The 12,117-nt window shown below is 40.1% G+C and overlaps 1 protein-coding gene across 7 annotated transcripts in view; it reads right to left on the bottom strand.

Annotated features, from left to right (window-relative positions):
* Window positions 1-1,393: 1,393 nt before the first annotated feature.
* Window positions 1,394-12,117, bottom strand: part of KLC1 (kinesin light chain 1) — a 74,613-nt gene continuing 63,889 nt past the window's right edge. For 5 of the 7 annotated variants that reach the window (XM_059723260.1, XM_059723262.1, XM_059723259.1 and 2 more), the window contains exons 15-16: window positions 9,432-9,498; window positions 1,394-8,024 (exon numbers count right to left, since the gene is read on the bottom strand). In XM_059723260.1, coding sequence (XP_059579243.1) covers window positions 7,959-8,024; window positions 9,432-9,498 — 133 coding nt within the window. In that variant the 3' untranslated portion in view covers window positions 1,394-7,958. The remainder of the gene's footprint in view (window positions 8,025-9,431; window positions 9,499-12,117) is intronic. The other 2 variants (XM_059723264.1, XM_059723265.1) reach the window with 1 other exon arrangement.

The following is a 12,117-nucleotide window of genomic DNA, read 5'->3' as shown; positions in this document are numbered from 1 at the left end:
ACTAGGTGAATTACATCAGTACATGTTACTGCACCACAGCAACACAATGCAGGGAGTTGCTTTTTAATATGTTTCCATTACAGGGTTCTGTAGGATGGCAGTAACGTGAGAGTGACTTCTGTCTGGAAAAGTGCGATCTCTCAAGTAAAATATCCCTTCACGTTTCCAGATCTGCAAGACCTTCCATCTCCTAGCAGCAGACAGATTCACCAAGTGAAAAATTGAACTGTGTTTTTTGATAAAACTCAAATTAATGTTACATAGTTACATACTTTTTCTTGTTCACAAACTTGGTACAGTGTCTAGCATCACAGGTCTAGTCTGTTTTGCTTGTCTCTAGTCGCTAGCTATTTGCAGAAAAAAAGTGGTAGGGCTATTGAACACAGCATTCCCAAGAATCTAAAAGCTGCTTTGGTCATGTCATTTTAGAAACTGAAGTGTAAGATTTACTACAATGCCCTGTCCTCACATACATTATTAGAGAGGCTGATTGCTGCTGTTTTGGTAAGCATATCAGAGCAACTCTTAGTTTAGGCCCGAACTACATCTACATGGCAGAAGGTAGGGCAGGGTGGCACTTCAGACTGGTTAATAAGGTAACCAGTTAGTTTCCTACCTTTTACCTAACTTCAGACTAACACAGCTACCCAATTCTTTCCATCTAAATAAAATAGGTGTAGGGACTTCCTCTAAGCAGGTTTTTCTTCTTAAACCACAACACATCTGGAGAATTGTGTGTATCTGCAACTGCTGTGGTCTGCTAATACCAGTGGTACTGACTTTTTGGTCTAGAAAGTCAGGTGGGAATGGTTAGGAAGATGCAGGCCCTGAAGATGACAATAATAAAGACAAAATTCATGCATCAGAGACTCCTGCACACCTGCAAAGCCTGGGAACACAAGTGGCAATACCAGCAGCTCTAAAACTCAGGGGAAACAAGTGATTTTGGCCCCTGTAAGAGTACTCCACAGCAGAGGAACCTCATGGACCTTGTCTAAACATCATTGCAACCAGTATGATCCAGAATGCAATGCAAAACCCAACTTAAATCTTTTCAACTTTCAGTCTAATTTTAAGCTACAAATTTCCAGATAGTATTTGAAAAGAGGCTTTGTATTTTGTTTATTCTGCATTACCTCTTTTTAAGGTTTGTGTAATTTAGAACTATATGCCTTGTAACAATGTAGTTGCACAATTAGTACATGACTCCAAGACATGTCAGGCTGTGTCAAGCCCAGGAAAGCTGGCTTTACTAAGCAGTTATTTCAGGGGGAGCTAGAAGGGGAATTTATTTCAGCAGAATTTAAGACTGGGTAATTCTCCACTGCAAGTCCTGGGTGTTCCAGCGGTAGCCTCTTCTGTTAAGTAAGAAATGCACTTTTATTTAGAAACCTTCCCTTCGTACAACTTTATTCATCTTTGGGTTTCACAACTGAGGTTTGCTTCTGTACAGGAAAAGTCCACACTACGTGCTTTACATGATTTACATTCAAAAATGCACAAACATGCCCAATTTAACATATAGAACTATTGTTAAGACTCCATTTAAATATTTTATTTTTGCACTTTGCAAATAAATGCTACACAACACTTTAGAAATGTCTAAACAGCTTCAAATCAGACCACAGCTCTGTAACAAGATACAAACAAGAGGCGTTCAAAGAAAACACAATATGCACTTCTTGGAACAGGTTGCTTTTGAAAACTAGAACTGCAAGACAAAATTATTGTTCTCTGCAAAGAAAATGACGGTCATAAGGAAAAGTGCATTACAAAACTAGTGTCTGTCACACACACACACACACACACACACACAAAAAATAGAGCTGGCTAAAAAGCCTCAATTTTTATTTCATACCAAGTTCTGTGTTTAAATCTCAGTGAATTACTGCTCTTACATTTAAGGGTTTTTTTTAAAAGAAGCTTTTTAGTTCTTCTCTCTCCTCAGCTGAAATCAGAATCCTGTTCTCCGTCAGCACTTGTAACAAAGGGTAAGATACTCAGTGACTGAGATACAAAGCCCTGAAATCAGTCTTGGAAGATTTTAAACTAGGTGGGTTTTCTGTTCATTCGTTTGTTTTTATAAATCCAGTCCGCACATTTGAAAACTAAAAATCTTTGTCAGTTCTTCCTAAAAAGAAAAAGTGCCATGATTATCTTTCAGGATGCTATCGCTCTCTCATCCCACAGATACACAAAATACTCTGTGATCTCATAGAGCCTCAGCTCTGTTTGACTATTGTACTATATATAGTCTCCAAATTCTGTAAGACATTTACATACATTTCAAATAAAAAGAAAACAAACACTTGCAGCCATAAATTCAAGAACAACACATCCGATGAATGTAGAGACCCCAAAGATTTCTCATTTTTATTTTAGAAATTTTCACCATGTTTATCCCAAACTGTATGCAACTCAAATCTAATTTGGCTTTTGCTGTTGTATAATTAAATTTCCAAATATGCAGTCCTAGGTCATTTCAGTGCTAAGATGTAGCTATAGCGATAACTGAAATTTAGCTATGATTTTTTAATACTGTTTATCTGGAAGCTATAACAAATTAATGGGATATAAACAGTTTTGCCATTTGTCTATCAACACAAGCCTTCATTTTCTCAAAAGCATGTACCTTAGACCTTCTGAGCTTAATTAATACATGCATGGGTGACTAGTTAGCCTTGTAAAAGCCTTTAACAAACCCCTCCCCCGATGATTATTACCATTTGAAGTACTGAGGCAGCAAATGCCCCAAAGTAATCGAGTTTAAAGCATCACAATTCCCCCCAAACTAACCAGTTTTAAAAGAGCATCTGTATCAATATTTCAAATGTGCATTTGTACGATATGCAAAGTCTGTACAGCAGAACTGTAAACATCTTGCCTTCCGTGCGGTTCGTATTCCTTCAGGTTCAGCAGCCGTGGAAATACAAGAACCCGACTTGACTCCTAGCAGCTTTCAGATCAAAGTCAATGACTTGTGTAACAAAACCTAAACTGTGCGCTTTGAACCTATCACCCCACAAACGCACTTTTGGAGAATCGCTGCCTGCCCCATTTAACAACACACACACACACACACACAAAACGCAGCCATACCTTGTTTCCTGTTTTCAAAATCAGTGGAATTAACTGTACAGTTTAACCATAGATATTTGTCAAGCTTTAACCTTCGTGAATTACCATCATTTAGCTATAAAAGGAAGCAAAAAAAAAGCAAAAGCAGTGCAATGAGAAGGTATTTCTCACATTTGTGAGAGCCCCGCAGGGCAAATTATGCTGAGGGGAAACCAGCATGGGTTTGTGGCGGGCAGATCGTGCCTGACTAATCTAGTCTCTTTTTATGACCAGGTTACGAAACACCTGGACACAGGAGGAGGGGTGGATGTCGTATACTTAAACTTCAGGAAGGCCTTCGATACGGTATCCCACCCCATACTGGTGAACAAGTTAAGAGGCTGTGATGTGGATGACTACACAGTCTGGTGGGTGGCGAATTGGCTGGAGGGTCGCACCCAGAGAGTCATGGTGGATGGGTCGGTCTCGACCTGGAAGGGTGTGGGCAGTGGGGTCCCGCAGGGTTCGGTCCTTGGACCGATACTCTTTAATGTCTTCATCAGCGACTTGGACGTGGGAGTGAAATGTACTCTGTCCAAGTTTGCAGATGACACAAAGCTATGGGGAGAAGTGGACACGCCGGAGGGCAGGGAACAGCTGCAGGCAGACCTGGATAGGTTGGACAAGTGGGCAGAAAACAACAGGATGCAGTTCAACAAGGAGAAATGCAAAGTGCTGCACCTAGGGAGGAAAAATGTCCAGCACACCTACAGCCTAGGGAATGACCTGCTGGGTGGCACGGAAGTGGAAAGGGATCTTGGAGTCCTAGTGGGCTCCAAGATGAACATGAGCCGGCAGTGTGACAAAGCCATCAGAAAAGCCAATGGCACTTTATCGTGCATCAGCAGATGCATGACAAATAGGTCCAGGGAGGTGATACTTCCCCTCTATCGGGCGCTGGTCAGACCGCAGTTGGAGTACTGCGTGCAATTCTGGGCGCCGCACTTCAAGAAGGATGCGGATAACCTGGAGAGGGTCCAGAGAAGGGCAACTCGTCAAGGGCCTGCAGACCAAGCCCTAAGAGGAGAGACTAGAGAAACTGGACCTTTTCAGCCTCCGCAAGAGAAGGTTGAGAGGCGACCTTGTGGCTGCCTATAAGTTCATCACGGGGGCACAGAAGGGAATTGGTGAGGATTTATTCACCAAGGCGCCCCCGGGGGTTACAAGAAATAATGGCCACAAGCTAGCAGAGAGCAGATTTAGACTAGACATTAGGAAGAACTTCTTCACAGTTCGAGTGGCCAAGGTCTGGAACGGGCTCCCAAGGGAGGTGGTGCTCTCCCCTACCCTGGGGGTCTTCAAGAGGAGGTTAGACGAGTATCTAGCTGGGGTCATCTAGACCCAGCACTCTTTCCTGCTTGTGCAGGGGGTCAGACTTGATGATCTATTGAGGTCCCTTCCGACCCTAACATCTATGAATCTATGTATCTAAATCTGGTCTCCATGGTTTGTTTTAAATGCTTTGCTGAGGATCAACGGTAAATAAACCTTTTGTTCGATCAAAAATCCCAAAAGGAAGCTAACAGTTATGAGAGAGAGTGCCACATTTACAGTATTTCGTTGGATCTTAACTCAAGAAAAATGCTGGCAGTACTGCTAGCAACTAGTACGTGACAGGAAAGATGCAGGGGTGATGAGCACCTTTGGATCATTAATCTCTTATGTCTGATACTTTCATAACTTAAATCCTAAGAAGAAACAACTCTGATGTAGCATAGGAAGAATTAGAAGAAACTGGCCCTCTTTAAAATGATCCATCTTCAATTTTTTAGTTGACCCCACTATACTGAGCAAGCAGGGACCAGGGCAGGGAAGTGCTGCACAGGGTTCGCACCTTCCCTCTACTTCATTCAATTCAGAGGGTCTAACTATTCGCTTTTGGTCAGCAAGATCCAGGAACCATCCTCCAGTCACAACCCAGGCATCCATCATGGGGTCAGCTAGAACTGGAGCAGGGCAGGGAATATAACAAACTGAAAATGGAAATGTTTCTGCCCAAACCAGGTAAATTCAGACAGCCACTCAGAATAGATGTGTGAGTTTTTAATAATTTAAACACAAGAAGAAACTGAGGCTAAGATCTATTTTCAGACTTTACAAAGTTCTTCTCTTACCTGCAAGTAGCATATTGGCTTAAGATGAACACTGTAGTGCTGTTCAACAGTTTCTCTCATTTGGCTACTGTTATAGGGGTTTGTGTGTTAAGAAAGAACAGTGCCTTGAGATTCATGTGTCTCTGAACAGGGGCATGAGCAAGCATTACACACTTCTGCAAACAGACACAGGAGCGGTTTTGTCTGATGGGTTACAGGCCTACATTTTATGCTCATCATCCCCTGCAAGAATTCTTTGTAAGCACTCCAGACACATTTGAAAGCTCAGGAGGACAAGGGCTATTTAAAAACCTAAAATAACAAGGTTCCCCACACTCGAAGCTCCGTACTACAGCCGTCAGTTGTCAAAAACATAACAATAGTCCTATTTTTGCTAGCCCAACCTATGTTTCAATACATCTAACAATTTCTATTTACACAAATTCCAGTTGTGATAAGAGGTTTCAAAACTATTTTCATTCATATTTGAAAGACAAAGGCTTGGAAGCAAGTTCTTAGATTGCACTGAGAAATGACCTGTTTGGGTCAGACTAGCTCAATTTCTAGGAAGTCAGGCTCCTATAGAGGCTCTTCCCAGGACTGAAACATCTTATTCTGTGTAAATGACTTGAGCAAGGCTCTCCCCTATGCCACTCCTACTGGACTGGCTTTGTGCAGGTGCTGGAACAACAGCTTTTTAGGTGCCACCGCACCAGAAACCCCTCACAGTTACTGCCAAAGGGACAGGGCGTTCCAGACCACAGGACAGACAGCAACTGGGTGGAGATCTCTGCTGTGAGCCTGTGCAACTAGCACACGACAGGAAAGACGTCCATCTGCCCGTCCCAGAGGTCTGCCCAGCCTAGCAAGTCCTACAGAGCTGGACATTCAGACTTTGAGCAGATCATTGAATTCATCCACAAATATGTTTGAGACATTACTAAAAGGAAAAAAAAAATATATAAAAACCTCTTTAAAAATTTTAAAAAACTCAAGTCCCCTTTAGCTATGTCTAAAAGAGTAGAGCAATAACTTGTTCTCCCTCAGGTTCATCAATGAATTGCACTATTCTGCACTACACTCTCTATGCATTAGCAGCATCATGTCTCAGCATGTTAAAACAGTCTTCATGGTGAGCATACCCTCTACCTAACAGTTTTTTCTTTAGAGATGCTTAGGAAGTACCTCATGGTACACAGTCAAGTGCATTACATACACAGCTTTTCGCATCAGCCATTGTACATTTTAAAACCAGATGCAAATTGGTCAAATTCTGACATTTAAAAAGTTCTCATTCTAATGACTGTTTCACAGCGAAACAAATAAATGTTGTTGCCACCTTCTATCCCACTTCCCTTGGTGCTAGGCTGATCTTGGCATAGCAGTCCAGCTTCTCTCCAATGTTAATGTTGTTCTGTACTTTCCAGCTCCGTAACTATACTTACAAATACAGACACACATTTATTTTCTCCTCCAACTTGCATGTAAGTAGCAAAACTTTGCAAAAGATGAAAACTTAAATGTTTTGATTTAAAAATCATGTTTCATAGAAAAACAAAACCAAAAATGTTAGTGTCTACAAAATACTTTGATGTTCTATACTCTGTTCCAGCAGCAATCCAATATGCAGACAACAGATCTATTCATTGCATATAGAAAAAACCAAGGGTGGGTGATCAAAAGTGTGATCTGTCCACTAGATAAAGCCATGATGCTTTCAGTGGGGCCCCCACATGTCTTAAACAAACATCAGCAGAGTTTTACAAGTAGTCCTCTTCACAGTATAACAGCCTAGAGTCACCTGCTTCATTTGCTCCTGGTGCCATCAACAGGAAGAGGCAAGAGTTTGATCATCAGAGAAAAATTAGGAGCATTTCCAGCCCAACAAGGCTGCTAAGAGTTAAGAACTCCAGTGGACAGGCAAGAAAAGAGTTAGCAACCTGAGTCAGGGAAGTTTATCTTAGCAGCAGCAGCTGCTCTGGGACAGTTGCAACCCAAAGCCTAAATATGCACTGACTGTATGAAATATAGGTTATAATGATTATTTCCCCTCCCCCCATCAGAACAACCTATACTCTCCCCCCATTGATTACTTTAAAATCTGCAACAAAAGTGCCTTATTTCAAAGCTAGTGGTGTTGCTGTATATGCCTTCTAGGAGTGAAGGTAGCTAACCGTTTTGGTGACAAAATGTAGTATCTAGACCTGTTGGTTAAGGAACCCATGTTTCAGCTCTGTTTTTTACATGAAGTATCTAGAGTGGAGACCATCAGTGATGCAAGGGAAAGCCCCCCAGCAGTACAGCACACAGCTGGGAATTTATACAGCAATGCACACATTTATACTTTTCTTGTCCCAGCACTATATACATTTACTGCTACATATTCCATTTTTACTGTGTTTTCAAATATCAGTTGGAAGCTGTTATACTCCGTTGCATGTTAATGCATTGTAAAGAGTTGTCTTTTTCCAATTTCTGACTGCTGTGAAATTCAGATCTGTTAACAGAAATCAGTGTAAGTAACATGACTGATAGCAGTGCAACGAACAATATATACGTTTTCTTTAGAAGAAAATATTCCCTAACGCTATATTTAAAATAGTCACTGTTTAGAAAAGTAAAAACAAGAGTCCATTGCAACAGTCTATGAACTAGATGTTCCTATAGTGAGTGAGGAGGAACCAAAGCTTTGAGTCTCAGTGCTTCTTTATTCACAAAGGAATTTTAGCTAGCTTCTGTCCAAGAACCTCAACGTGCCAAATCAGTGTGACTGGCACTCAGCGCTCTTGAGTCTGTCAGACAATTATTTCGTTCCTGTATGAAAATAAATAAGAAAAAAAAAATATTTATGCAGGAGTCCAGATCTCTAGCATTTTTATCGAGTCTGATTTTTAAAAATGTTAAGAAACTCAAGACCTGCTGAAATTGATGAAATCTGTATTGCTTACCTTCACATCCTGTGACAGCAGGATATGAAAAGGAACCTTACATAAGCATTTTTCCCTGACACAATCACCAATACTAAATAGTCCTCTTGCGATTGCACCCCTTCTATACCTCACTCAGATGCTTATTAGAGAAACAGCTGACCACCTGGAGGTACTGTCAAGTGTCTCTGCGCTTGGCAAAGAGGGAATTTGTAAAAACTTCATCAGTACTTCACACATTACATATGATAGCTATACCTCACTGACACGGCATCGATCATATACAGTAGAAAAGACCCATTATTATAAGGCCCCTAAGGCCAGACGGTCAAATTTTGAAAGTCCCAGGCATTTCTTTATCACTGGTTGCAGAGTTATGGTTTACCTCAGTGGATTTTTTTGGTCAAAGTTCATATTAAGAACATCTTTACATAAATTTTAGAGAACTGGAAAATTGCAGTAAAGCCTTTAAGGCTAACGCTGGAAAGACACCTTTATGCCACTCAACAGTGAAATGAGATTCACGCAGTGTGGGCATTTTTTTCTTGTTTTATTACCCTGGGGTAAATAAAGATGTGGACCCTACACTACAGCATGTTAGTTATGAAGTGATTAATATTCCCCCCAGAAGTTAGTTGCAGTTACTGTGTTAGTAAGATGCACAACACTGCTTAGAGCACAGAACATTATTGGCTTACCTTGACAACATATGAAATGGTGACTTTATTATGTGAAAACAGATATGGGAAGCAGTGCTCAGGCACACTGAATAGTTAGGCAAAATATGAAGATTAGGTTTTGGCAGACAAACACCTACCATCACAGATTAGACAAATTTAAGCCCTGCTCTTGTGTACCCTCAGAAGCCACTCAAGTGCTGGGACTTGAGGAAGCCCACTGTCTGGAGTCACTGGCCATTTGGGAGATGCTGCTTTAAACAAAATACTTAACACTTAACTTTCGCAAGTTTTCCTTTATAAATGACTATAATGCAAGTATGCGAGATTCCAGAACTTTGCATCCACTCCACCAGGCAATGCAGGTTTCAATTCAGAATCTGTTTGGGATATGATAAGCACCTGTTTGCCATTAACTGAATGGAGACAGGTACTTCCAAATTAAGCAGGTGCCTAAACGTTTAAATGGAAACGGACTTCAGCACATTCTTAGAGTGCTCTGCTGTACTATAGCTTTAATGATACCCAAAAGGTTAACACCTTACTATTTCTCATGCTCTGCAGCCCGAACCCTGCTAATGCATCTACTTGTGTAAGAATATCAGAGGGCTTCTTACTTGAAAACGATCTTCAGTAGCCTTGCCACCCATGTTAAGAACATTCAGAGAACTGGCACGCTTCATGCTGCAACCGGGACAGTGAACATGCAAGGATAAACCAATCAGAATAACTGAAAGCTAAGAGCTCTAAACACAAGTAAAAACAAGATTAATGCAAATGTAAAATAGCTTTGATCTAACCCCTGACATGAAGAATGGTCTTTAAAAAAAAATAAAAGAAGATAAAATACAAACATAACCCCTTGCTCCCTAGGGCTTCACACACATTAGGTGTGTGATTGTAGTTTAAATCATTCAAGACAATTTTCATTCTAAGTGTCATAACAGCAAATCAATGCTCAACCTGACGGCTTAGTCTTAAATTGTGCAGCATTTGATTAAAACAAAGTAAAATTATTCATATCGTTTCTGAAAACTCTTACTGCATAAATTCATCACAGAGAGGCTGCATTTAGCTTGCAAAATATTAAAATAGATAGATGAATCTATTATTTTTGCCTTAGTTATGTGAAAAGATTACCACTGAAATTCTTATAAACTAAATTTAAAAGTTTGCTAAATTCATTTCATTTCAGTCATTTTGAAGTGAAGGGGGATGGGAAGAGTGAGATTGATCATACTTGTGGACATACTGTTTAAGGCATCAGCAGCCCTGAAATAGTATTCTGACAGTGGAAGGACCATTAATAGTCAAGGTATCACTGTATTAAACTATTCTATATCCAAAACTCTTTGGGCTAAGGGACAATAACTGCTTTCTGGCTGGTGTATAAGTTTACATAAACATAATGGCATTCAAGACTTAACTATCCTGAAGTGTGTAGTAGTAAGGGGAATTCAGGATTACAAGTTTAAATAATCGCCATGTCAGATTTCACTGAAATACGCTGCACTGCTATCTGAAAAAGCATGTACGTGATCCTCAGCAGGCTCTTTTATGATCTGTCTGTGTCCAAAGCACCACTTTAAAGAAGTGATTATGTTTGTCAAACTAACACCGACTGCAATGTAATCTGCCCAGGTGAACACGTGCAGAACCCTAGTGACACTGACAGGTCTACCCTCAAAAATCACATTGCACAGCAAGCACATTACAAACCCCTAGACATAAGCACAGTTTAAGTGTGCTGATAGTAATGTGCATCTAATGGCTTTAAACGGAAATGTGTAGGTCTGCAACACGATAAAAATCAAAAGAATCTACACTAATGAATGCGGCAAGAAAAGGATGTTACATTTTTAAAAGTTTCAGACAGCTTAATGCACACACATTTAAATATCTGACATAAGTGTTAGCAACAAAAAGAAGCAATGAATCATGCATGGGTTTTTCACCTCTCTGTTATTTATTCATATAAAATATACAATAAAGGTTATACATTGGAAAAAAAAAATCAAAGTTTGTTAATCTGCAAAAACGCATACAAAATACCACAAATGAAAATCTCTCTTCCAGAAGTTAGAGCATAACGGTTTATCAAAAACAAAACCCAAACTACACAAAAACAAAAAATTCCACAGGTACAAATCTATACAAGTATTTGTTATATCTTTGCTGAAGTGCGAATAGCAAAGCTAAATAAATAAGCACATTTTATCATGCCTAAATTTCAACTTTTAAATATGTATTAGCAGCCAATTTACTTTAGAAGTAATTAGTTTTTCACCTACATACTTAGAAGAATTAGTTTGGCAAATGCACTTGTAGCATTTTTCAAGTTAAACACAGGATTGCAAAAATAGTAGGGATGCATGCATCACTTCAGTCGTCATAAGCCAGAGATACAAGAAAAAGCTGTGCTTTTCTTTTCCTTTTCTTTTTTTTAAAGCAATATCAACTTAGTTAGTTATTACCCTGTTCTATTGGTCAAACTGATCACATCAGATCATCACACCCAATCACCTGTCAGCAAATCAGAATGAAAAATTTGAAAGCAAAATAAAAATGAAACAAGTGCCCAGAAAAAGTATGTTACTCCAAGTTTCAAACTGCTATATATTTTTAAAGACCCAACTTTGATAGACATCCTGTTACCTTATGAAAAACTTTGCATATTCTATTTGGGAACACATTAGAGCAGGGGTGGCCAACCTGTAGTACAGGTAGCCTTTGTGTGGCATATAGCAGCTTGGGGAGGAGACGGGCAGCACAGTGGAGAAAACAAAGCATCAGGTCAGGTAAGGAGTACAGGGCAGAAAGGAGAAAGAAGAGCAGCAGCTTGGTCAAGGAGCACAGGGTAGGGAGCAGAAAGTGCAGCAGATCAGGTAGAGGAGAGGAGTGGCACTCAGGGAGGATGCAGGGCTCATTTGCAGAACACCAGCCAAAAAGGTTTGGCACTCGCAAAAGAAATATTATTTCCTCCTTCCTTCAGTTTTCTATCAAGAACTGCACAAAGACTAGGTCTTTAATACTCTGGAGTTCATCTGCTCTTCTGCTTATTCATTAACTCAAGTAATAAAACTAATGTGACAGCCTAATCACTGATGAGAAGGAAGAGAGAGGGAGGGAGGGGGTAAGGAAAAAAGGAAGTTGCTAGATTTCTCATGGAAAATTTGAGAACAATTTTCCTGGCAAGCCAGCAGCTCTTACAATAGCGATTCTGCATTCAGCTATTTGCAGCGCACGTAAAAGTATATCAAATAGCCAGTTTTAAAAGCAACAGTAATAAAATAATATGAGCAT

This window comes from Alligator mississippiensis, chromosome 2, assembly GCF_030867095.1.
Source record: "Alligator mississippiensis isolate rAllMis1 chromosome 2, rAllMis1, whole genome shotgun sequence".
Classification (NCBI taxonomy): Eukaryota; Metazoa; Chordata; order Crocodylia; family Alligatoridae; genus Alligator; species Alligator mississippiensis.
The sequence above is the reverse complement of the archived record's forward strand: the minus strand, read 5'-3'. Positions and strand labels throughout refer to the sequence as shown.